This window comes from Anser anser (assembly GCF_964211835.1).
Source record: "Anser anser genome assembly, chromosome: 9".
NCBI classification, from domain to species: domain Eukaryota; kingdom Metazoa; phylum Chordata; class Aves; order Anseriformes; family Anatidae; genus Anser; species Anser anser.
Window position 1 is genome coordinate 17,758,144 of NC_139729.1, and position 27,522 is coordinate 17,785,665.

Genomic DNA, 27,522 nt, shown 5'->3' on the forward strand with positions numbered 1-27,522 from the left:
AAGACTCCTCATTGCTCCTCACGGTGTGTGTGATCAGGCAATCATTTGGGCAAGGACTACTGATGGAGCTGCAGCGAGAGGATTACAGTTTGCTTAGAGGCCATGCTTCTTCATGATAAATCTGTCTTTGTAAATACACCTGGCAAGCAAGTGGTAGAAAAAGGAATGTAACTATTGCTCCACTTGAAATAGTTGAGGCACGTGGAGGTGAAGGCCAAAACACACAAGGATTTTCAGAGATTGCAAAAGGCTTCTGTACCTCACTGATGTGGGAGTCTAGCTCTCATCTTTGTTGTCTTACCGCCATGCGGTGCCTGTGGGAGGACCTGCATTATGCAGAGATCATAGCGCAGCAATCTCTGGAACAGCAAATCCACACGAATACTTCAGGTCAAGCCCGCAGCAGTTCAGTTGCCCATGAGATGATGCTCCAAGCTAATAATGTACTGTTTTGGGACCTATGTTGGACTTCACTGAGCCATGTGTCTGTCCTCAGCTATCCACTGCACCTACTCCTGACATTCATGTATGAAGCCTAGGTATCTCAACAGCCAGCATGAAGAAATGCTGTATGATGAATTAGACTCTGCAAAATTTAGTGTACGAATGCCCCAATGCCTTATGAAAACTAGGCTTAAGTAATGGGCTGAACCCTGGATGCCAGTGTCAGACTGAGAAGTGAACCAGATGCCTCCAGTCTTAGCCAAGATCTTTAAGCCAGAGTCCATCCTTCTTTCCACTTGGATATTAAAACCTGCAACTGCGATAAGAAATACGTTCGGTCTCATTTTCTTACCCTGCCATCTGGCTGATATATTATCCAGCAAGTAACACTTGCATTGAGGAATTCTTGAAGGTTCTCTAACACAGCTGTTCTCACATGTTAATTGCTTTAAGGTGATTTTTCTTCTGTCTTCAGATTCTTACCATCAAAATTATATGAAGTGTGTAATGAAACTTAACAGGAAAGTAGCACAAAAAGCATTGCACTGAACAAGAATGATCATGTTTATGTGTCCATTAAAATTCTTCAACCCAGAGCCATATGTTGAGTTTCCTGTACAATCTTGCTCAAATTCTAACACACATTAGCTTTCATTTTAAGAACATAAACATGAGCAACGTTTGTGTCCAAGCTATAATTTATGATGCTCTCAAATATTAAGCTCTAATTAACTGAGTCACATTCTCTTGCTCTCCTAATGAACCTGTTATGAATAAGGGACCTGATTTTCTTCTCATTTGCGCTGATATAAATGAGGAAAAATTCCTTGCATGCTGGAGTCAATGAAGTAATTTGATTGTAGAGCCAGTGTTACAATAGGGTATGCCTGTCGTGTTTATAGCATGAGGCAGCGATGAAATTATACCAGCCTTTGCTTTCTCTCCTTCATGTGATTAGAATACTAACCTCACACCGGTAGCACTGGACATGGAAGTCACGATCCAAGGCGACAATGCGGACAGTCTCCTCTTGTCCTGGGGCCGGCATAATGGGCTCCTTACACACTGAACATCTTGGTGCAAATTTCCTGAAGAAAGAAGAGACGGCCCCAGTCATTCTCAAGCTCAGAGCAAAAGTTTTTGCTAACTGCACCAGCTAGGCAGAAATATGTGCCTGTGTATAAATGGCATACGCACGTGCACACATCACATTTTGCGGCTTTGCACAGCTGCCTCCTTGGAAAGAAGGCAGGAAGGAGCACTTTAGTCTTACAATGCAATTTCAGGCTTGCAGAGTATTAAAGAGCATCTTGCAGACTATTAGGAAAGGTCTTAAAGAACACCTGACAGTCAGCAAAGCGTATTTTACCTGCCCTAATTAACAACTGAAGTACCTGTTGAGTCACCCATGACCGTGACACCTATGCACTGCCACAACCCTTAGGCTCAACCCTCAGCCTAACTCTAAGAAAGTTCATCCAGTTCCTAAGGTTAGAAAGATGAGCAGGATCTGCTCCAAAAGCATCTCTTGGAAAAAATAAAAATCAAATATTAAAAACAGGTGATTGGTGAAACAGGCCTTTGGTAATACAGGCAAAACAGGCCTTTTATTTTCCCACCTTATATTGTCCACTGCATGAACTTCTGGTTACTTCACGTATGTTCTGGTTTTGCTCCCCCATCTGCCCATGACAAGGGTTGATCTCTGCTCCCAGGCAGGTGGGCGTGCATGGGAACATTTAGCCTGTGGTGAATCATTACTTGCTGTTTTGGTTCAAAACATATTGGTACCAATTCTCTGGCTTCAAATTCTCTGCTCAGAAAAAAGAAACTTACACCTACAGAATCTGCTGCCATTTAATGAGAGACGGGGTCATGGGCTATGGAGTGACAGAGGGTAATGCTTATAGCAAACATCAGAACACAAGGAGATCAAAGACCCTTCTCCTCTGAAATATCTAGGAAAGATTGACTTTGCCACCCAGCCTGTCACATGAACCACCCCAGAATTAACTAGCTTAAAAAAAAAAATAAAAAAATCTATCTGTACTAGGAATAAAGAAAAATATTAATTTCACTGGCAGCAGATGAAAGATGTCTGTGTAGCTGCGATCTAACAGAAAAATGAATTAAACAGTGGCGATAGTGAGCACTCTGAAAAATAACTTAAATGGATCAGGATATGACCGGAGCTGTAATCGCAGTTAATTATATGCTGCTTCATGCAGGCGCTTCCTTGTGCCATTTAGCTCAAATGCAGTGCTTAAAAATACTTCAACATTTCGCTGTCCAGGCCACTGCGGGTAATTCATTATGAGCCAAATATTAACTTCAGGGGCCCAGAAGTGACTCTTGCAGATTTCAAGGGAAGTGGATGTGCTCCTGGGGGCTCCAAGCTCAGGGGGTACCTAAGTGATGGCATGAGCATCAAGTACCATTTTATTATCAAAACAATATACAAGATGTAGAATGCTTGACCTCCAGACCAGAACATCATTGCTGATCAATTAAAAAGGGGCTGGCCAAAGTCCTGCTGAATGCATGGCAGCCGGGCCAAAGACCTTCTGAATGTCCCACTAAGTCTCCTGCTACTCCCCATTATCTTTCCCTCAACCTTTTGTTCAATGATTTTATGTCCTTTGCTTGGAGTGATAACATCCCATTTTCCACTCTCAGAGCCCTGAGGTCCAGATCTGTTCACTGCCAAAAGACTTGAAGATGGACATCAGCTCTTGCTCCCATCCTTTCTCCAGAAGGCATGTGAACCTCAAGGCCTCCAAGGACTTGAAGAAGGAGCAGCCTCCAAATCATACCTGCTTTGGAGGAAAACCTTTCATGAGCATAACTGGTGCTTTAGCCCCGTGTTGGGCCTCTGCTCAGGACCAATTTTTATCTTACTCGTCTTCTGACACAGAAAAGCAAACCAGCACACAGCCACTTCAGCACCTGTCAATTAACCCGACCTATCTGAGCTCCAGGGAACATCCTCATGTGGGATTTTAACATGCGAGTTGATCGTGGCTGCTTCCCTTTCTGTCAAGTCAGTCTGCTTCTTTGAGCTTTCAGGCCCACGCACCGATGTCACGAGGCTCTAATTAAGTCTACCCCCTTAGAAATTAAGAGATAAATGGTTGAGATGTAAACTCACATTTGTCAGTATTGATTTCCTCTTATAATTGAGGGGTGTAATGTGTCTGTCTTTTCCATACAGGGGAAACATTTGTGCTCTGATTATATCTACCTGTCTTCCTTAGATTAGCTGTGATGATGGGGGTGGTAGCATGGCAATGACAGAAGCTATTTGCAACTATACCTTTCAACTTACTTTAAATAGCGGTTTCACTATAAATTATTACCAGGGCTGTATTTTTAGCAGCTTTAAAATCTAATTAGCAACCAGAAACAAGAAGAACTGTGAGCATCCTGTGGACACCTAGATCCCTCTAGCTGGTAAGCAAATACCTGCAGAGTCCAACTGCACAGGACCTCTCTTAATTGCTTGGTAGACAAAGGGGAGAGACATTGATGTGGAAGTGCAGGTACAGCCAGGGAAGGGAAATGTGCACGTGCTGCAGGGTGAGTGCAAAGCATTTAAAACAGACGAACACAGGGGATATTCATAAATTCAGATCTAAGCAAGATCAAGCATCAGCAGCTGCTAATCAATTAATCTTGCCTGTCAAAGCATGCCTGATTGAAGCAAAGCTCTGATGACTTCTTAAGAGTCTTCAGAGTAAGCGGCAGAGGGTCCAGAGCTTTTTGGACACTCAGCAAAAAGAAAGGGAGGATTTTTAAGAACAAAAGAGAAAGACAAGCAAAGCCACCGAGAGCAGCTTGGGACGTACTTATGGAAATCCTCGATGCAGTGGATGTTCCCACCGGCATCCACAGTGAAGGGGATCCCATCCAGGCTGCGATGGCACATCACACAGGTGAAGCAGTGGGGATGGTAGGCCTTCCCAGTGGCTCGGAGAATCCTTTCCATGATGGGCTTCGCACAGACACTGCATTGCTCCAGTGTGTTCTGCAAACCAAACATACACAACCAGACGTGAGCGTCATCTCAGCAAGACATTTACCATCAGGTGGGTGTATCCGAGACACTGCAGCTTCTATAGCCAAGAACACATGAGAGTTATGCAGCCCGTGCTCCTGGATGCTTTGCCTCCATACTGCCCAACCTGGATGACCTTTTGCAGCTGAGTTATCAGAGACAACCTCCATGATGTGCAGTGCAAAGCTGAAACTCACACTCCTGGGGCTGTACAGAGACGCCTTAACTGTTCTGCAAATACACGTCCCATAAAGAACCTTTATCTGCCTTGTTTGTAAATCTTAATCTTCTTCTCCCAGGAGGGAAACTAGTGATGAGTCTGGGGAGAAAACAAAACAGTGTCCACAACAAAAGCACCACAAAGACAGTTCAGGATGACCTCGTGATCACTTATCTCTATCCCCCCGTGTCTGAGATGACTCTGAAATGCCCGCTCCAAAGCCATGCTCTTTTGCCTCACAAGTTTGATGTACCGGCCTGCTCCTGAAGCACTAGAGCCAAAAAAACACCTTTCAAGTGGGCTGCATTGAGTGATTCATCCCATTTCATCTCTCACTCAGCCCTACAGTCAGTTAGAGAAAGACCGACACAACTGCGCTTCAAACAGTTGCCCAGGAGGCACTCCAGCCCCTCTGCCACCAATGGGCAATTTACTATTTCAAACCGAGCACCCAAAAGGCACGTGCCATGACTTGAGGGTGCAACACACATAGATGCTACCAGTAAATCTATGGCAATGCCCTGGGTCATTTCACTGGACTTTAGGAAAGCAAATTTCACTCAGTAGTCTTGCTTGATGAACCCTAGAGATTTCAAATGATGTTACCAATCAATGTTTGAATCCTGGATGAGACAGAACACCTATGATTACAATACTGATTATGACTGAAATACACAGAAATGAGGAGAGTAAAAAAAAAAGGAAAGGAAAAAAAATAATGGCACAGAAATATAAAAAGCTGCTGAAAGGCAGCTCACGTTGACAAACACAGGAAGGCTGAAGTTCTGCTTCCTCATGCAACAAAATTCCCAGGGAAAATAGTGCTTTGACTGACCGCACTGTTATTGCTTCTCTGAGCCAATATTCTCAGGGGTAAGATCCAGTCCTTACATGTGCAGCCAAGACGTATTGTCAGGAGATGAATCACCCAGGAACTCAGAGAGGTTACTTCTGCACTCACACATACGCTGTTGGACATTATCTCTAGGCTGCAAATCACCAGTGCGATACAAACATATAAACACACAGGTTCGTATCAGAAGATCAAAAGGATTGTTTTTGGAAAGCCTGATACGAAAAGTCCTGAATTTCAACCCGTTTGAGAACTGTCTAACACATTTGTAAAGAGAGCACAGCCAGACTAGCCTTGGTTTCAGACTGGATTTTGCTTTATGCTTTGTAATAATGGGCAGGAAAGAATTATTGCTGGCCTTTCTGTCTGGTTACTGTCACCATCATCATCATTATAACAGTAGCTGGTATGCCAGAAAAAGCAAGGTCAATAATTTTCTCCTTGGAGGAATAACCTGGCAGAATTACCATTTCGCTTTGCATAAGCAGATCACATCATCTCAGTCCACATCCCTGCTGCTCTCTGTACTGCCAAGGAAGGAATGCTGTGTATCTGCAGATGCTGAGGGAAGATTGTGCCACTCGTAAGGCATCTATGACAACTTCTGAATACGTACAGGTACGGAGCATTTGCCTCACTAAGTCACTGCTTGCCTCGTTTCCAACGGTTGCCAGCAACAGAGGCCAAGGGCAAATGAAATCAGGACAAACACAGTAATTGCTGAGGATGTGCTCCCAGCCTCCAGTGATTTCTGGCTTAAGGACTTCCTAAGCCAGAGCTCAACTTCTCTGTGCTCAATAGCCTTGAGTGGATGGTCCTCCCATGGAGTTTCCTGATGGCTTTCTGAACTCTGATAAACACTGAGCACCCGCAACCTGGAGTTCCATGGCTTACCGATGTATCCAGGAGCTGCTCTGCTAAGCAGTTTGCCTGGTCTCCAGACAGCAAAAGTGAGCACAATCTATATGGTGCTGTGAAAAGAGCACAAACCAGTAGCTGCAACCCGTCCCACAAAGGGATTTAACACCAAACAGTGTTGCCTGGAACTGCTCTCACTACAGACCTAATACAGCTCCTACTCACACATTTCAGAGAGAGTTAAGACTTCAAGGGGATAATTGCAATCATCTTGTCTGACATCTCATGCTGTGCTGGCTGTGGTAGGAGTTTTGCAGTGACCAGGACGGCAGGTAACCACGTTTCTGGATTATGCCTTCAGAAACAAGTCTTCTGCTCCCAAATCTCAGCTCAGTCACACTGTTTGACATTCTCACAGCCAAACACGACAAGCATTTTAAATTAACCAACTGCTGATTAAACCTATACAATCCGAAAATCAGACCTGAGAAATTTATTCTTTTCATCCTTCCAAGTCTGTACCAGCGAGGAAAAACAAAGTCATTAGTTTCAGACTACAGCTCACTCCGTGTCTGGGAGTATATTTGCTTAAGCCTTTTCCCTGCTAGAACCCTGGCTCGAACCCTTCTCTTCAAGGTGTTACCACAAGATGCCAAAGGGAAAGCTTCCTTGATTCACGCCCATTTGACATCGGGTTGCTGTAAGGCAGGATTTGGCCTGTGGAGCTAACAGGGTTTTCTTTGATTCTCTAATCAGGTTATCCCACATGCCTAAATGCTGCCCCAGCAGCTAACAACCTGCACAAAGGTATTTCTGCACATTATGGGAATAGCAGCGCTGTAGGTTTTCAAGTTCGGCTTCTTGATTTTGCTCTTTTATAGTTCAGCTGACTCTCCTAGCACTTCTTGGAGCTTTTAGGCCTTCAGAAGGCCAAGCAAGAGGAAGAAAAAATAAAATAATGGTGCTGTTTTTTTTTATTTACTTTTTCTCCTGAGCTGCCACTGCTAACCCCAGGGTGCACCTGATGAACTACACAGAGCATCAAAGTAAGGCAAAGAGAAGAACCAGCCAGGAAACATCAGACCTAGGTGTTGTGGTTGAATTCATATCACAAGAATACAGCCCACTACCCAGGAAGGGCTGAAGGGCAAGTTTACCACCATTTTCTCATATTTTTGGCTAAAAAGCAGAGAGTGACCGTCTTTATTGGAGACACTTGTGTCTCCAAATCTGATTTGGGGGGGTGCTAAAAAGGACAGGGAAGGAACAAGTGTCATAATCCATTTCTACATGGGAGGTTGGCCCCGCATTAAACATTGAGTCTGGGTCCAGGCCTCTTGTGAGCAGAACTGCTCATCTGTGGCAAGGAAGAAACAGCTCAGCTAGGGAGAATAATGCAACCTAATGCATCTGAAAAGCGAAATAACCCCAAGAGAACACGCACTAAGATGCAGGCAACGAACAGGTGAAGCGAGCAGGATATCAATTAGTAGCTTGTAGGTAAAAGCTCAGAGACTTAAAGAAACGCAGCCCAACCAGTAACAAAGTGGGAATACCTACTGGAAAGTAAGTAGTGGGGGGAGTCATTCAGTACCTCCCCGGAGCAACACTTGGCCCTACAGAGACACAGAAAGCCAAAGGGAGCTGCTCTGCAGATGGTGGGATTAAACGTGGGAAACAAAATGAAAATCCAAGCTGCTAGGGAACACTTCTGGGGTGCGAGAGCTATTAAAGACTGGAAGCGGTTGAAACCCCTCCTGAAAACTGAACGTCCCAGATGGAAAGCTGGCAGACAGCTTCAGGAGCAGAGCTGAAGTGACAGCCAAGCAGCCTGTGGGCTGCAGCACATCCTGCTTCCCTGCTCTAGATTAAAACCCCCCAGAACCGAAGTTTGGGTGACAGCAAGAATTCACAATATGGTGCAGCGCACGGAACCTCCCACAATGACCTAGCAGTGAATGCAGAAGAAAAGCCACCGAGATTAGTCACTGCTTCGTATGCACTGGCAACTCATCTGGAATGCTAATGAACGTAACCTCTCCTGCACTCCGCGTGGCAGACAGAGGAGAGCTCATGCACTAGGACACGACGATGGTATAGCTTGTTTTGCTGGGAAAGGGGAGGGAAGTTGCTGGAATAAATTATATTGGCAATTCATGCGTAGGGACATGAACTCATTTTGTGAGCACTGGAGAAGAAACATTTTTGGAGTGACTGCAGAGGAGATGGTATTAGCTGCGGGAACCAAAAGTGACTGTTGTGCTAAAAACAGGCACACGGTCAACTACTGTAGTTGAACTGTAACTTAGTAAAGTGTGGTAAGTGAATTGCTTTAAATCTTGTGACTCTGTCCTTCATTTCCTCAGACTGTGAGGAGAGCGGAGCAGGAGACATTTTCCCCATTGTGGGATGATTTTTGAGGCTTGAAAATATTTCCATACTTAAGTGAAGACAGAGCACTTTAATCTCAAAAAGTCTGGTGAATTTATAAACCCCATATTAGATCAGGTCAATTGAAACGCTGCACTTCAAATGATTTCAAATGGTTTCATTTAGGGTTTTGGTCTGCAAATATATAGTTGGATTAGAAGTTAAATATAAAGCAGACATTGGTGGAGGGGTTAAGTGTCAAGGTGTAATTTCAACACTTTCAAAACTTTTTTTTTTTTTGTAGAAAAGGAACATTGAAGACCAAGACCCCAGTTCCCTTCCCAAAGTCCTCAGCCATCCCCAGTGATGATTTACCATCTTTCTCCATAGATGGGTAAATCTTGGCATTTGCATTTAATTCACTGATGATCAGCATGAAATTCTGTCCTCTGAAGAGAAAATCTGGGCACATGTGGGTTAACTTTTCCTGCTTACCTTACCAACTGGACGCATTATTAGCAGTGGGTGACACTCTCCTGCCCTTCGTGCTGCTCTCAGAGGGGTAGGTGCTGTAGGCAGATCTCAGCTGGATGCCTGACACTCAGGTCACATTGCCATAGCTGTGCCAGTGCGTATGGGGGGGGGAAGAGGCATGACCCCGACAGCCAGAAATAATCTGGATAAAGTCCCAAATTCAGCCACAGTGGTAAGCAGTGAGGGTGCTCTTTAGGTGGTAGAGTTTGTTTTCTTGGGAGAGGGGAGAAAAGATGCTGGGATAAATTACCTTGGCAGCCCTGCAATGCTACCAGTGTGATGTGGGTCTGTGCTGAGCACACAGCTGAGCGCAACAGGCTCAGGCCCTGGAGGTTGCTGTTTTCAGTGGCTTTCAAACAGTTCTTCCATTCGGCTCAGTTTTCAGTGGCTTTCCCAGCACAGTAGCAATACCATGGCTAGCATGTTTCCCCTCAGCTGGAATCTGCTTTTCTTGTTAGGATCAACCCAATACAGCTTTGTGTTTTTGGACTCTGAGCAGCTGGAGGTGAATCTGGCCCAGAGTCCTCCCAGCATACATTGTGAGAGTCCCTTCCCCTTGCCCTGTAACTATTAGAGACAGACTAATGTATTTTTATGGCTTGCGTTAGTAGTAAAAATGACAACAACAGGCAATCGAGTCCACAAATGTGCGGTAACACCAAGGCCGTGATTAAAATGGAGCAGGGTTCAAGAAGAGCTTCATGGAAGATTATCAGGTATGAAAATAGGCTCTACAGCGACAGGAAGGAGCTCTATTTGCTCTTCCCTAAGACAGCTATCTTACCAAACAGAGGTTAAGGGATTGCTTTACTATCATCTGAGCATGCCCAAGGGTGGAGAGGAGACCTAGAGAAGGCAGCTGCTGGATCTGGCAGGCTCACAGGCTGCCCATGCTAACTAGACGTAGATTTTAACAGTGAACGTAATTAAAATGAGGAACAGGGTGATGTCTCTCTTGCTCAGCCCTGTTTTATAGAAGACCCACGGCCATCTCCAGCACCAACAAGTTGAGACCCATGCTGGAACACCAGGGTTAAACGATCTGCTCTGCATTAGGCTCAGCGTCCGACCACAATCACACTGACTCCTTCCAGCTAAAAATCCACAAGCTGCCTCATGTTGGAAGTTACTTAACTGCTCTCTGGCACTCGAAGCTACTCATCTTCTGTGCATTCCTCACTCTGACAACACTGGGGTCTTTGTCACTTTAACATGGCAGCGCTTAGAAATGTAACAAATGAGGGACTCGTACTGTAAATTTTTGGGCTGGAAGGTGAAATGCCTGATTTTACTTCTGCTTCTTCTACCATGTAACTGACAGAGACAAGACTCCTCTATGCTCTCTGCCTCAGTTTGCCTGTGAATTCAATGGCTGTAGGAGTTGCATAACCCTGTGAGAAACACGATGCTGCTACGTTTGATAAACACTTGTGAAGCGGTCTGTGTGCCCAAATTGTTACTTGATGGAAACGAGATATTTAACAGCCACAATTTCAGCTTATCTTTAATGATTGCATGCACCTCAAAAGTCACCAAGGTCTGACTTTGGGAGGTGCAGGATGGGGGAATAGGTGTTGCTGTGCTCCAGTGTGGCTGCTGCAATTTGCAAGAGTAAAATATTTAAATCTTGAGGAAATGCTCTCTAACTCACACAACTTTTTATTTTTTTATCCTCCTAGTGTAAGAATTTTTTTTCAACAACAATAATTGTAATCACACAATTCTACAGTAAATCAAGTAATTGTTAAGGATGCTTTCAAGTGCTGTGTAGAGGAACTTTGTTATACAGCTTGGTAATCAGCTCCTGTTCCTTCAGTAATTTTCCTTCTCACATCTTGACATGGAAAAAAGAGGAGCTGCACATTCCTCACAAAAAAAAACACACAACAACAAACCAGTGCATCCTGTACGCTGGTAAGCGCTGCTCATGCTTTCTGTTAGCACTGCTGACCACAGGTACAAACCCCAGTGTAACCGTGTGAAGTCGGTCGTGTTGTGCCAGGACTGCAGCTGGAGCAGCAAGCATCCCACCGGGCTTTCGGAGCACTGAGAGACGAGCATCAGTAAAGCACAGCAACACCAGCAGAGCACCAAAGAGGACCCTGACTTGTCTTATCGGATCACTCACCTCAGATTTCTTCAATCCGAGGAGATCCCAAGCTCACGACAAGCCCTCCAGCCCTCGTTCCAACCTGCTGCATAACACAACGCCTGGAGTGAGACGCTGATTTTCCAAGATTTCTGATTTGAAGGAAATCCCTCACAATCCCTCCCAGAACACCGGAGGTAAACAGCTTGCTCCAGGCTTCGGTGGCTCAGGAGACCTGGCACAGAGCTGCCACCAAAATCCCTGGACCCCGATGGCAGCTGCGGCCATGCCTTGGAAGATTAGCATCGCTTCAGACCCCGGGGTCACTACCTAGGGATGAATCACCTGCCGGCTGTGCTGACTGCAGAGCGACCGTCTTCAGCTGGCTCAAGGATTTGTCGGGATTCTTTCTAAAGCTACTGAGCTTCACTCCACTGTGAAATAAAATGATGATATGCCATTAGCTTTGCTCCTCATGGGTGGGAAGAACACATTGCACATCTTGATAGCCTGGGCTTTTACCTATGATTAACAACACGTCGGGTGACAGCACCTACAACCCAGTCACAACACTGGGCTGCACCGTACAAAGTGCTCTAGGGGACAAAGCAAAGCTGTTCCCTACACCCAAGCGCTTCCAGTCCTTGCACTACAGATGTTGCCTTGCTTGCCTTACATGTTCTCACCATCAAATCCGTCTCTTCCCTCAAAACACGATGTGCCTGACCTCATATGCCACCCTGGGAGTTTTGCCTAAATAAGGCCTGAAGGATCTGTCCCATCGTGATTGCTTTCCGCGCAGGCAGCAGAATTACACGCAGCTGGGAGATGTGGCAAACAGGGAGCAGCTACACTCTGCTCCTTGTTTAGATACAATTGTGGACAACACAGAGATTTAAAGCTTAATTAGCAACGCTGAGGAAGCTGTTAGAGAGGCATTTTAAACCGCTTGCAGTTTAAACTGATTAGAACTTTGTGAAAACAAAACAAAATTGTGTAGCAAATCGTTAGGCCAAAATCCAAGTCCAATTGAACCGCATCAAAGGAAAAACAAAGAAGTTACTATCAGCAAGAAGTGGGCTTTTTTTTTATTTTCTTTTTGGTAGCGAATTTCATTTCATAGCCTTTAATAAACCTGATGCTCCAATCCAAGCTTGCCACTCTGGCAAAGCGCTTAACCAAAATAACACTGGAACTCATAGTTGGCAGACTGAAGAGGCTATAAATTGGTCAGATCTGGGTGGAATACAAGAAAAAAATCCAAAATTCCATTCAATCTTCCTGTTTTAGAATTTTGATGTAACTGACCATTGACATGGAAATGTTATCTTGACCTTAACTGCTAAAGCTGACTTGCGGAGGAAAAAATGACTGACTCTGTGACATTTCGGTGGTTATTTATAGTTCCCCTCACCCTCCTCTTTCTTGGTCTTCTTACATTAGAAATGAATTCTCGCCTGCCATGCTTTTCCTGAAGGACTGAGCAATGCAAGAACTTGTGACAAAAACTATCAAGAAAACTGAATCTCGATTAGCATGGAAATAAAATTTTAGTTGAAACTGTTTCTGTCAATAAGGCAGCACCCAGCAAAAGATGAGCTTTCCTATTTTTTGTTACGGATTGAACACCAGTAGCCTTTTAACCACCACCTATTTAAAGCTGGCATTTTATAACTCCCATGTTCTCCAGGAGAGATTTCATGGAAAAAACAATGGAAAAGATGGGGGAACTGCTTAAGAGCCTGGATATTTCTAGAAGTTAGAAGGAAAAAAAGGCAGAATCCTTCCCCCTCCACTCTTCAAGAATAAAAACCTCACCTCTTTAAGCCACAAGGAGAGGCACACAATCCATTTTCCCCTTCCTATTTCAAGGCACAGATAAGGGCATGTCTAAGCTGCTTCTAATAGCTACCAAAGGTTCAATATTTCAGCTGAATATCAGTTTAACATCTCTGCTTTCCACCTAAATTACTCAAAGAGAATGCAAAGCTCGTATTCCTCTCACCTAAGTCACAAGGGACAGTCATGTTTTCTAGCGGCAGGGAAAGAGCACTAGGGACTAAGGATGCCTGGCATCTGTCCTTGGGCTCAGCAGTGACTCAGTTTCATTTTATTATTTTCCATCTCTGTGCCTCACATTATCTGCAGAGTGGGTTCAGTGATATTGGGAGGCCTGTGATGCTCTGACAGAAGTAATGTCACCGGTTTGAATGCCGAAGTTGACACCTAGAAGTACCAAGAAGTCAGCAAGTCGCCAGACCAATACAACCAAAACCAGCAAGAAGAGGTTTTTTTTTTTCCACAAAATTTCATAGAGCTGCCACTGAAGCACCTTTTGAGTGCAAGAGAATTTTTTCAGTGTATACATACAAGTTGTGAAATACAGGTCATGGCATCAGTTCAGCATAAAAATAGCTGCTTTTAATAGATAACGTAATCCAATATAAAGCTTGGAAAAAAACTCAACAAAACTCTCAATGCACTTGGATGCTGCTGCTACCTGGACTGACAGTGAAAATATGATTCTTCCAAATCTCTGAAGTGTTCTTCAAGAGCTGCCAAATGCATTTAAGTCCCTGATGTGAGGAGAACATGTTAGAGCCTTTAGGGCACTAGGAAACTTATCTGTGCCTTGAACACGAGGGCTGAAACCTCTGTAGGTGCTCAGAGATCCTTCCAAATTGAGAGAAATTTTTTTTTTTCTTGAATAAACTCTCTTGAGTGAAACATATTTTAAAGACTTTGGAAGAACATTGGGCAGGGATGACTGGCAACAAGCACTGGCCACTGTCGAGGATAACAGCAAGAAGAATTTAGAGAGTCAACATAAGGCAAGAGTTGTGTCTACTCTCTTTCCCCACCATGGTAAAAGGGGGCAGGTCATTTTTATTTTTTTTTTTTGGCCAGGATTTCTTCAGAGGCTTGAATCGAGTTATCCCCTGGAGCGACACCCATTCTTCTGTCTAAAGTCAGGCTCTAATTAGAATTAAATGCAGGCTGCTGAGTAAGTCCAGGGTCAAATATATCCCCTAGCAGGTACTGGGATTATTTTTAGATGTAATGACATCCCTAGTTCTTTTCATTCAGGTGACCTGGATGTTTGCTTCAGTTCCTGGTCTGGAGAAGAAAGTTCCAGCTGCCTGCTGAGACGAGAGTGACAGAGGAGAAAGGGATACAAAGAGGAAAATGGAGACAGCTATATAAGGAGAATCCAGACAAGAGATGGAGCACATGAGAATTACCCAAAGAAGTCTACAGTAAGATGTGAGAAAAATGAAAATCAACCTGCTTTCTAGCTGGAGACTGATACTCCACCATAAGCATCCATCCATCACCTTCCTTCCTCCACTACAAGATATTCTCAGCCAGAGAAAGATGTGGAGATGTAGACATCAGCCCCTCTGCAACTCCAGCCAACCTCTGGGGGCAATTCTGCCAGAACTCTACTGCTATGGACTTCACTGACAGACAATGACATAGGGTTAGGAGAAAAAGGATGGTACATAATTTCTTCTAACCCTACAAACCGATACCTGTGCTATAGACCAGATCCTCTGTGCCATCCTTGGATTGATGTGTGAGAAATGACTCGGAAGCTTTGGGCTACTCTTCCATTCAAATACAGGGGTGGGACTGGTGGGCAAAAGCTTCCTCGCAATGCGATTGCCTATCTAGTTTAGCTAACATCTTGGTACTGTTCTGTTACTCTTGAACTGGAAAAATTAAAGCTCCTTGTGAAAAGTTTTCTTATTTTGGACAGACAATATGGATACTTGGACAAATTCTGAATGGCAAAACCATCAGAATGCAAATAAAAACAGGCTCTGTGATTTGCTGTCGAGAGCAGATGGACGTATCTGAGTAGGTGGTAATTCTCTGGTGTCAGCAAGGTTAGTCAAGGATGTTCGCTCTAAGTCATTTCTTTCCCTTTCATCACCACAAGAAATTCTGGATTAATTTGGAATATGAAGGACACTGGTCTGAGCTGTCAGGAAGGTTTATGTCAGAGCAGAACAGACTGAAAATCAAGCTGACAGTTGGCATTTCTTTACCCGGTCTTTTACATCACTTGAGGAGGCTGCCCTGTGTTTTATTTAAAGTTGAAAAGCACAGGCACTGAACATTGTACTAGTCAGCTAAGTGTCAGCTCCTAATATACATTAACCAGATTACTCCTTAGTTTGTGAAAGCAACACCAAAGGCTTTCAGCCAAGTATTACATTAAAAAAAGAAACAACAGTCGAGAAAATACAGTAAACCCCAAAGGTGAATGGAGCGTTTGAAAAGAAGAAGAGATTAACTTGGGCACACAAAGCAGTAACAAATGCCACGGTCCTGTGACAACGCTTGAGAATCAACAAGCAAAGCAAAGCAGCAATGGAAGAAGAAACCAACTTGTCCAGCCTCACTGTTCTCCTAGTGACACAGTTACATAAGGAATGTGCATTTATATAAACATGTTGAATGTATAATAGATATTATATAACGTGCCCATTCTCCAGTCGATAGCGTCCTCCTGGCACATGGGCTTGTGCTAAAATCACAGTGCCTATGGAATATAGAGGAAAAATGACATTATTCCAGGATGACTGTTCTGTAACTTTTCCATTCTGTTCTGGGGATTTTATTTTCCACAGTTGTGGGAAAAAAAAAGTGCTCTGGTGCTTCACATAGTATTTTAAAACGTCTGAGATCTTTCACAGTCACCTGCACCAGTGGTTGTTTCTTATTAACTGCTGAATTGCTCATTTCCATCCTAAATCAAGTTACTTCCAACTTTCCTTTCTGAATTCCAGAAATTGTCTTTTCCCCATCAAGAACATCTGAACACCCAAACTAATCTAACCCTTGCCTTCTGCCAAGCAGCTCATGCAAAGTAAAACTGGTATGGTTCATATCTTTCCATAGCTGCTGATTTAATGGCTCTCCTAGGAACAGAAGGAAAGGCCATCCTTCACCACACACTAAATATGGATCAGGTCCAGGTGCAAAGGTGCGAGACATCCTGGTAGCAACACGTGGCTCATATGCCTGACCAAGCCAGCTACACACATAGATGAGCACCGGTGGTCTCCTAATGGAAAAAAAGCATTTTGTTGCTGGCACCATACTACCCTACTGTGCAAAACGATCCCTCCTGCCCTCCCGTACTGCTACACCAGCTTCCAAAGAGATGAGGGAAAAGGACAGAGGGACAGGAAGCAGTGGTGAAGGGTGGGGAGCTAGGAAGTGACCTAGGACTTTCTGAGTCATCCTCTTTTTTCCGGGTTTGCTACTAGGGCAGCATAGCCCAGCTCTGCCCTACCTGTAAGCTTTCCTATGGAAAAGTTAATGTTGGCTCCTTCATATGCAATGCGAGTCCAGCGAGCATCCTCCTGCCAGTTCTGCAAGGGCAGCTAAGGAGTCTTGCTGGAAATCTGGCCCCAGAGAGAAACAGCAATGGAAAGCAGCCATTTCAGAAGCACATTATTAAGCCATCAGACCAGTAGCTACAGGATCCCCACGGAAAAGTTGATCCAGGCACTTCGTATAATTACTTGAGCCCTCCCGGAGTCATTTATTCCCCTTTGTGGTTGGCAGGGAAAGTCAATATCTTCTCGAGCTGCGAAGTCACAGGGCTTTTTAAGAAGCCCAGTTTGTAGGTGAAGATGTTTCTCTTAGCAAAGTCTTCACTTGAGTACGCTGCTCAGGAGCGATCCAGGCATTTCACAGAGCTAATGCAACAAGTTCAGATGAGCATGGCATGCAGTCAGGTTTATGCTTTCCATTTGCTTTACCTACATATGTTTTAACGCTCACATTTTTAGACGAAGAGGAATAAAAATAGATTAATTGTACATACTGCCTACAGTACTGCTGGACTCCACCTGTGGGAAGGAATTGGAGTTTAAGTTTTATTAAAGTTGCACATGTTTCCAGGAGGCTGCTAATTATCCTGTGTCTTTTATACAGTATTTCTGGCTCCAGGGTCTCTCTGTACTTTTCTGAAAGAAACCCAACACAAAAATATTTGAGCTGAGATCTGGAATGCGTGACTGAAAACCTTGCACTCACTCCAGGGTTCATCTGACCCTACATATCCTTGTTCTTACCAAGCTTTGGAAAATGCTTTGAGATCTGCCGGTGAGAAAATACTGCCTGGATACCAAAGACCTGTCTTTCCAATTCAGTTCTTCTGCTTCTACGAACTTTAAACTCCACTGTTTCTCTGGCATCCCTAGCCTTACAGCTGGGTGTAGAGCTGATCTTTTCAAGGCCTGATGTGTGAAGTAATTCACTTTGGGTACAGACTTCCTTTTAACTGCTAATCGCTCACAGTCACACGCAGCAGTGTCCTCAGGGATGGGGTGTTCTACATTTTAGGGTAGTTAATTTGAGCTGTCTTTTCTTAAAGACATTCTATGCCTGCAGCTTGAGTTGGGGTATGTTCAGCATCTTAGAAAAACAGAAAAACAAAGCAGCCCATAGTCTCTCACAGACAAGACAAACCACAAGATGGCCAGAAAGAAGGCCAATTTTTGGATACATCAGCCTTTACCTCTTCTGACCGAGGTGGCTGACCACTCCAAGCACCATCTCCATAAGTGCCTTTCTTCTGCTCCTTGAACAAAGGCAGACAAATCCCCAGCAGCCATAAATCATCATCATTCAGTGGTATCGGCTGGATTTAATGACATCTGGACCTGCCATGGCAGAGGTCTAACAGGAGGAACGTGTTAGCTAGCACCCTGCACAGGACATAGGGACCATGCCAGCATACGATGTGCACGCTTCTCATCTTCCAACCATGCCTGGGCTCTCTGTTCTCCTCTGGGAAGATGACAAAAAGAAATCAAGGCACCACCCTTTCTACACCAGCTCCACAGTTTGTGAGGTCCTTGGCACCATCACAGCATTTTTTCTGTGCAGAATCCCTGGCAACCGATCCACTTCAGACTTGTAGTGCTTTACAGGTTTAACATCAGCAAGCTGAGCTTCTTGACAAAAGATCCATTAGTCATCTCACGGGACCTCCTGCACATCACAGACCAGAGCCATCACCCCAGCTCTAGCACAAATTCATCGAGAGCTGTTGAACTAAGTCAGGATTCCATGACAGCGTTCAGGCCTAGTCTAAAACCATCAAGAGATGAAGACTTATCACTTACCAGTCTTTTGTACCAGTAGTAACCGGTCATACTGTTAAATTGTCTCATTTCTGCTGTGAATGTGTTTGGCTACTGCTTCCACCATTGTTCTGCCTTTCACCACTATAAATGCTCCTTTAATAGCCAGTACCTCGCCTTGCACATTACATCATGCCACCTCTGGGAAGCTAAACTGTCTGAACTCACTTTCAAGTATTTTTTTCTCCCACCTTTGGCTGCTTTCTTCATATTCTTTGGTTTTCAGTATCCTCGTAAGAAATGGGGAGCAGACGAGATAGGGGATTCCACTCTTCCACCAACACTGAACTTGGATGTAAAACCACTCTTCAACTTACTCCCTTACGGCCTTTACAAGTAGGCCTTTTGCAAGGGTTGGTATCAGCCCTTTTTGCTCCAACACTGGAAGGCTTCCTTAGCTGGCTGTATGGAAAGCTCTGCTCCTTCCTAAGGAAGGCACTTTGTAGGATGAGCCTCCATCTGTAGATAGAATTGGTGTGCCAGATTTTTTTTTTTTCCCCTGGAAGAATAGAAGGCCTCCCTGTTGGGTGCATTAAACTAGTTTTGCTCAAATGAGCCCAGGATGTTCTTCAGTCCATGCCTCTCTATTGCACTGACCTCTTACTAACCTGCTATTTTCATCAGCATTTTTTTCCAGCGTTGTTAACAACAGATTATAGATAAGTCTAAGAGTACTCAATGCTTAACAGCTCTGCAGAACAGCACCAGGAATCGGTTTTAGCCATGTACTTTCACATGAAGGGACATGTCCCTTTCTCTTGTAGAGAGGGTCACACTGGCCTCAAATACGTTGTTGGGAGAAAAGATGACATCTCAGGCTTCCTAGGTACTGTCATGAGGAGTCTTAAGCAGAAACCATTAATAAGCTGTATCATTTAATGGCATTTCTAGGTTTGTATAAAGAGAGGCAGCTACTTCACACGAGATAAAAAATTCAGCATATAGGTTTTGCAGAAAGATTTAAGAATTGCTTCAACAGGAGAAAAAAGTGTTTTCCCTTACTACAGACAAAAAACGTGCTAACCACTCTGACAAGCCCCTGAAAAACAAAAAGCCAGCACTGGTTACTATCATGTAGGTGATAGCTGCAGTTAGGCATGTCTGAGAGGCAGCATTTTCAAAGCTACTCGTCAAGCCTACTTCTGCCATAAACGAAGGACTCAAAATCAGAGATGATCCTAGGGTTGGAAGAAGGGAGAGAGCTTGGAGGCTGACTGTTCCCCAAAAGATAAAGCTGCAATATGAAAGAAAGTATATTCCCAATGAAAAACCTTTCACAAACAGAAAAAGATGGAAAGATCCCCAGGGAGAAAGATGGGAAGCATCTGTCACAGCTGATACAGAGGAAGGGGAACCTCTGAAACTAATCTAAGTATATGGGAGTTTTAAGCATATGAAATTTCATCTTTGTAAGTTATAGTGTTATAAGCCCTTTTAATTATTCAGTGTCTTTTGGATGTTACACTTTTGTCTGCTGTAACCTTAACTCGCTTTGAGTTAATGGTGATAATACTACATCAAGGTACTTAAAGCTGGAGTACCAAGAGGCTAGTGATGGCCTCTGTCAATAACACACTGCTCCAGCAAGAACATTTTCCCCAAGCTGCTCCGACTACACAAGCAGACAGCAAGGCGTAGAAGAGAGGACCAGCTAGGAGAAGCTCCCAGCACCCCATGAACAAAGTGCTCAGCTGACTGGATGGCCATGATGTCATTCCATGCACATCTCAATCGACAGCTCATTAACACCAACCCGTTTCTCAGGAAGGAAAAACTGAGGCATACTGAAGCAACTCAAGCTGAACAAAACCAATATAAAGCAGCAGTAGAATTCAAAGTAGGAAACCAGCTGCGAGATATGGACCCAGGACCAAGCTGAGCTCCAGCTACTTTACCTTAACCACCTTTCCCATTTCCTTGCTCCAGGAGGCTTTCAGCAGCATTGGCAGGCTCAAAGCTAGCACACAGACTGAATTAGGGATCCTGGAGCTAAGGGAAGAACCGGTAGGCACCTGAACAGCCATAATGATGCTCAGGGCTAGGTGGAGCAAAGGGCAGGAGGAGGAAAAAGCTATTTCCCAGCTGCCTCCTAAAGCACAGACATTATAGGGTACATGATACAACTCAAACACCAGGAAGACATTCAGGGAACAAGGACAGAAAAACTCAGCTGAACACAGCTCCTGCAGCCCAGCCATGCCACCCCAAGAGCTGGTGCTGACAGTGGGGCCTGAGATAGCTTACTTCCCCATACATCCCACACAGGGTAAAAGCAGCACTATAGGGCCTCTTTCCCATGCTGGGACCATTTTGCACTGTTTCTGCCCATGAAGCACCAGGAATTCCTTCTTTTGACAGACATGTGAGTGGCTGGTGATGTTTTCCTCTCCCCTTCTCACAAGGGCTGCCATTTGGCACACACAGGGGGCACCTATCAGCTGCACATGCATCTGAGCTTTGTGCGTCTTGCATAGGAACGTGCTACCTCAGACACGCGGGATGAACTCAAGGTGTAGAAGAAGAGTGGCTTAAGTGGATCCCCATTTTCCAAATCTTTGGAAAGGATTTCAGAGGGTAGGATAGAGCCTTCACCCTGTTCTCATATGCCAGGATAATTTTCTAAATGGCTTGTGTGTTAGAACCCATATACTTAAAAAAGGAAAAGAAAAAAGGACTTTTTTTTTTACCCAAACCTGGCTGGAAAAACAATCTATCAACAGAAAGGGACAGCTATACCATGCACATATGCACAGCTGAAGATCTTTTCTGTACGACTCCCCCGACCGTGTAGAGAGCTGTTAAGATGTCAGATCATGGTTTGTTGCTCTCAGGGAGGCTGCTGCAGCACTCAGTCAGAACAAGTTTACGTCTTGGAGGAATTAATTTGTCTGAATAATGTCATCCTGGTTAAACAAAATGTTAGGGAAAATATTGCAGTGTTCTGGTGCACCTCCTTGAACTGATGCCTATATATGGGGATTAGCCAGCGTGAAAAGGATCCTGCTGAGTCAAACTAGATTATAGCAGCATTATTTTATAGAGGCAGAAGAAAAGGGGAGGGAAGGAGAGAGGGAAGGAGGAGCTAGGGAAACCTTGCAAAAATGCCAGCTGTTTGACATGTTAAAGCAAACAGCAAGGAGATGAAAAATGCTACCCACTTACACAAGTGCAGAGCCAGGTCGGCTGACAGTAGCAACTGAGGCTTTTATTCCTTCCAGCTTTACAGGCAACGGAGTTGTCAGAAAGCAGAGTAGGCTCCAATCCTTTCCTGGGCATCAGGATGAGCTGGCTGGGTTCCCACTGGGTACCGGTGCCACAGCAGCATCTCGGTGGTGAGGAAGTTCCTCGCACAGGGAGGATGTCCCCGAGCGCCTCGCAAGGCGCTGCTGAAGAGGCACGAAAGGAAGGAGGGAGCTTGCAGGCTCAGCTCTCGGAGCCCCCGGGGAGCCGGTGCAGATGGCAGGGAGGGAAAACACACAAGCTTTCAATAAAGTCCCCGAGGTGCCTCCATTTTTCATCACCAGGCATTCGTGCAACCATTCACGCGCTGATGGTTCAATGTTGGCTGGGGACTCAGGGCTGGTGGCAAGTCATAAATGGAGCATGCCCTTGGGGGTCTTGTTTGCAGAGCTGGGTCTGCAGCGTATTCTTAGAGCGAGCCTGGAGGGCTGGCCCCCTCTCTCCAGCAAACAGCTTAACCTTACAGCCATAGCATCAATTCCTCTGCCTGTCTCTCTCTGGCCCAGCAAATATTTACCTATGCAAAGCAGAAATGCTTGCCCAGGAGAAAGCAAGAGCTGCCTCCATCAGCCATCTGCACCCTGCAGCACGGGGGGGAAGGCTGGAAGCTGTCTAACTCTCCCTTCAAAACCAACCCTAAATATCCTCTATTTAGGTCACTGCTCTAAACAGCGCAATCATGGGAAGGGTCTGTGGGTAGGTGAAAATCCCCTACCCTGATTATGTTATTATAAGAGAGACCCCACCCTAAGCACAGAACTCAGGCTGGGAGGAAGTACCTCTTTTTCAGGCCAGAAGGAGATGTCAAAGCAAGAGGTGAGGCTTGTGCCTCTCTTTGCAGCGCTTCTATTCAGCAGTGCTGGCCTCAGTGGATCAAAATCCCTGTGCTTGGTTCTCTTGGAGAGTGACAGAGCATAACTGAGCGTGGTGGATCGTGCAAAGAGTTGTGCTTTACAACACTAAGCTGAAGACCACTGTGGTAGCAGTGGAAAAACACTTCTCCATCCTCTACTGCCCAATGCTAGAATATCAAATGCAACACGAGGCTAGCCAGAGCATACAAACACATGGTTCAGGGGGAAAAATTCAAATGGATTTGAGTCATGGGAGTAGAACAACAAAAAAACAATTCCCAAAAATACAAATAAAACCTATCAGTCATGTTGTAACTTCAAAAGCCAGAATTTCCTCCCAAAGCCAGCAGTGAAACAGAAAATTTCCATGATTACAGGATACATCTCTGTCTGGAGCTAATACAGGCTTTTTTTTTTTTTAAATCCAGGTTTTTCAAACCCAGTAAGATTTGTGTCTGACAATAAGAATCCCTCCTGGCCAGCTAGCCAAAGCAACCTTGCCACACCTTTTTGACCCCCTTTTCCTACAGGTGGCATTGCAGCTTGTACAGCTGCACCTCTTCAGCACCGCTGCCCCCATCCTGGTGCTCGCCATGGAACAAGACCCACATCCACCTCCTTTTGCAGTCAGCAACATTAACCCTGTGCTTTTCTAAACAGAGAACTGGAGCAGGCTGGAAGCCCGTGGCAGGACGACAAGAGCCAGGGATGTTCCTGACGCACATCTTCCCGAGGATCCCTCCCCACCCCCTGCGCATCCCCAGGGCACTTTCTGCACGCTGGTCTCAGTGAGACCTCTCCTCCAGGCAGCCTCTCTGCTCGTCTCCCCCACATCTCCAAGAAATGGTAGCTTTGGGGTGATTTTGCCCTCCGACTGAAGAGGTTTCAGAGGCCAGGTCAGCCATCTCTAGGGAATGCTTCCTAACCACACAAGTCTCATAAAATGTTCCGGGCGTACCGCACCTCCACTTTCTTTTCCTGGCTGTGTCTCCAAAGAAAGTGGTCAGAGCTGCCTTTTCTGGTGGAGTCAGCCCCGAACGAGGGTGAATTAGAGCATGACTAAACAACCAGGCCACTCAGGAGCTATAGGTGGACGAAAACCTACTTTCTAGGTACTCAGATGGGGTTTGCCTTACATACACCAAGCAAACGTGACACTGACACCAGGGCGATTGCAAGAGGGTTGTAGGTAGGGCTGGTTAAAATATTCCTCCCTGAGAGCTGCCAGCAGGTCTCCACCCTCACTCCTAAGAGCCATGCATGTTCGACCAAGTATGCAGCTTCCAGCTAGATGAAGTTATCTGGGATGAATCCCACCACAGGCATCAGACCCGTTTAATAGAAATCCAGTTGTCTCTGAATCACAGACAAAAAATGCGCTCCCTTAAAGGAATAACAACAGTAAAAAACAAAGCACCCCCCCCAACTCCCTGTGTGTAAACATCAACAAAAACTAAGTTGTTTAATACATTTTATACAAGTAAAACCAGAATAAATGCTTTGCCTCCAACACATAAGGAACATATTACTACCACATTGTCTTCAGTGATTATTCAAGCAATGCATTTAAACATTCAGGGAGAAGAATGTTTGCTAAAATATTGTTATGTAACATGGGGAAAATGACTAATTCAGCCCTTGATCTTTTCACATTTCGCTCCAAGTAAGAGTCGCTAGATCTTATTCTCTGGTCAAAGCAGCAGCATAGCCGAATTCTGACCCAATTCCCCCGGTGGCTTTTACAGTGGGCCATTCCTATCCCCCCCCACCAGCTGCGTTCCTGAGCATAACTGATTTCTGAACCAGTCCTTCAGGGCTGCACATTTCCAAAGACAGGTGGAATAAACAGAACAGACTTCTCTCTGCTTCCTGATGGAGGTCAGAGATCATTTGCTTCCAGTTCCTCACGGCTTGCATGGAGTCAGGAGCCTTGCACGTAAGTCAAGCAGCGCCGACTCCGTAAAGCCATCATAAGCATACTTCAGCAACTGCTGATTCACAGAGTGGGTTTGCTGCATAAATTCCTCTCCTGATAGCAGGCAGAAGTTATTGAAGATCTGTCCTGTGGGTATCCTTATTTCCAGTTCATTTGCATCAAGAGTATACATAAAAGACAAATAGACTTGTCTGATCTTACGGACACCTACTAGAAACTTTCATTTTCCCGTCCCAGTGTGCATGTGTGGGGAGGGTGATACAGAAATTCAGGGCTTATAGACTTAAAAAGCCATTAGTTTTATCTTGAAGTTTTGTTTGGTTTTTATTTTTATTTTTCTTTAAAGCTGTGACCGAGTCCAACTTGTATTGGAATGAAACCTGCTCCACATCCACAGAATGAAGTTGACACTGACCCTAAAAGGGCCATAGTTAGGGCTGGTGAAAATACTTTGATTATAGCTTCAGAAATGCCCTAAACTTCCCATTCCAAATGGAAACTTCCATGGGAAATATCTGATCCTGACATGCTTCTGAGAAGCGCTTTTTCACTAGTGGGGAGAAAAAAAAGAGGCTGTTCTTGGGGTTTTATTTCCAAGCTTTTAGATTCCATCCTTCAAAACATGTGATTTTCCCTTTTGCGGGAAGGGGGTAAGTGGGTGAAAACATCCATTCCCAACCACCTTCAGTTGAAATCCGTTTCTTTTGCAATTCTAAGTACATGTCCCTGAGTGACTGGAGAGGCAGGGGGAGGTTTCAGTCCTCACTCTGATCAACACTGGCCGTGTTGCCCCATCAAGCGATGCAGTCACAGCTCAGGTATCTGCAGTCCTCAGACTGGGATTGTGTTTATCCTTCCTCTAACCTCCAAATAGAAGCATAATGCCATGCGTGATGAGATGGGCTAGATAAACCTAGATCTTGTTTAGCTTGGAGTTAGGAGGGAGGAAGGTTATTGAAATCAAATGTTTGGGATTTATCCAGATGTTCCCACAGCCAGAATCCAGGCCCTTGGTGCCAACCCTATAAAACATTCGCCATCTTTCCCTAAGGGATTCCTCAGATTGAGGTTCAACAGTACTCACGAGGCTCTGTCACCATACGAACCTGTACCAGTGTGATTTACCCAATCTGCCACAGGGGCCCTAATCATCACCCACTGAACACCTGTTACAGCACTTTTGTTATTTTTAATTAATGACAGCCAAAGTAAAATCATCAGCTCAGTCCTCCCTGAATCTGCCCCGAATCCATGCCCCCCTCGGTAACAGCCAGACGTCCTGGCAGCGGATGAAAATGCAAAAATCTGCTAACAGTGAGGCAGAAACCCCCCAACCACACTGGAAAAAGTTTCAGAAAGAAACAAGGTTCCTTCCCCAGCTACAGCACGGCTTATTTTGCAATTAGGAAAGAGAAGATAAAAGGATGAGTGAATTTCCTGCTGTGATGGGGCATTTGCAATAGAGTCCCTATAACTACATCTTGTTCCTAGCGGTACCAATCTACACAGTGCTGGGTTATTATGTAGTGTCTTGGACTGCTTGGAGGTAATAAGCATTCACCGAAAATGGACTGCTATTAGCCACCGGCAAAAGCTGATTATAATAGTGCCAGCACTGGAATATGTTTTCCACCCATTTACAAGAGGAGTAAAATAACAGGAGGAAAAAAAAGATTCACATTTGCCAGTGTTTGGAGCGTAGTGTGCTCTACATACAATTATCGAGAGAATGACAGGAAATTGACCCATTTACGCAGAAAAGTTCCTATCGTGTTCTGCACTATTTCATTTCATGCCCATTTGAGAACAAGTCATTTCTCTTCAGGGCAGAAGATAAATTGTCAGCTCGTACACACATCTCTTTTCATTGCCAAGCACAAAAATATCACAAAGAAACATTTCCCTGCCCTCTGCTTAATTTTCTTCTTCATCTTCTCTAATAAATGGTGCTAACTATAAAAGTCAACGGACTGTAAATAAACTCAATTCTATTCCTACCTTACCTTACGATTGATTTTTGGACATAATGTATTCCACCCACAAGGTCTCTCGTCTGATTCAACCACTTTTCTCAGCACCAGAGAAAAATGAGATAACAGCCTTGGTGGAATAGCTTTATATAAAAACAGAAACATTTGGCAACTACGGTTTTCTTAACAGCACACTGTAATACATGCTGCACCACGTTACAGCCCGGTGGACGGGCTCTGTGTCAGTACCGAGGATGTTTGTGCTGCTGCAGGAGTCTCCGGTGCAGTGCCTTTGGTGTGCGTTTTGGCAGAGGTGCTGTCAGCACTGCCACGGCAAAAGAGGCAGCGTGAAGTGGTGCGTAGCCTGCAGTGGATTTGTGGGACAAAGCCAGGGAGCCACAGCCATCTTCCCAGCTCCGCCTTGCGACTTCACCTGCTATATGGGAATCAATCACCTCTCTCATCAAGTACTTGACTGGGGGCAAAAGCAGCGATGGGGTCACCATAACAGACAGAAAATGCATATGAGAAGAGGGAGCAGTGACCTGAAGACAGCAAGATCCAGGGAGAGAAGCAGCACGTGTGGGTGAGAAGAAAGGACATCACAGAAACATCTCCTTCTGGGCTCAGCTTTCTAGAGAACTGAGCGCTTGCTCTCTCCCTGCTGCTTTCAAGGGACAATGCTCAGTCCTGGTTAAAATCAAGGACATAGACGAACGCAGGATTAAATGCCACACCTGCTGGAAGTGCCAGCAGCCCAGGTCTGCAAGCAGAACACAGGTGTCTCCCGCCTGGTACGACCAGAGAACTGCTAATGTAATGATGAGCCTCGGGCACAGAAGAGCCAGCGTGGCAGTGGTTTTGTGCTTCCCAACTCCAGCCATATCCTTCAAACACCCTTCCAGTCCTCAGCTTTCTTTTCCAGTTCTTTTAG

The 27,522-nt window shown here is 44.9% G+C and overlaps 1 protein-coding gene across 10 annotated transcripts in view; it reads right to left on the minus strand.

The window, feature by feature from the left end:
- The window catches only part of LPP (LIM domain containing preferred translocation partner in lipoma), a 387,509-nt gene that overhangs the window by 15,619 nt on the left and 344,368 nt on the right, over window positions 1-27,522 (minus strand). For all 10 annotated transcript variants that reach the window (XM_083848027.1, XM_083848031.1, XM_083848023.1 and 7 more), the window contains 2 exons: window positions 4,290-4,468; window positions 1,412-1,532 (listed from right to left, as the gene is read on the minus strand). In XM_083848027.1, the coding sequence (XP_083704153.1) occupies window positions 1,412-1,532; window positions 4,290-4,468 (300 nt within the window). The remainder of the gene's footprint in view (window positions 1-1,411; window positions 1,533-4,289; window positions 4,469-27,522) is intronic.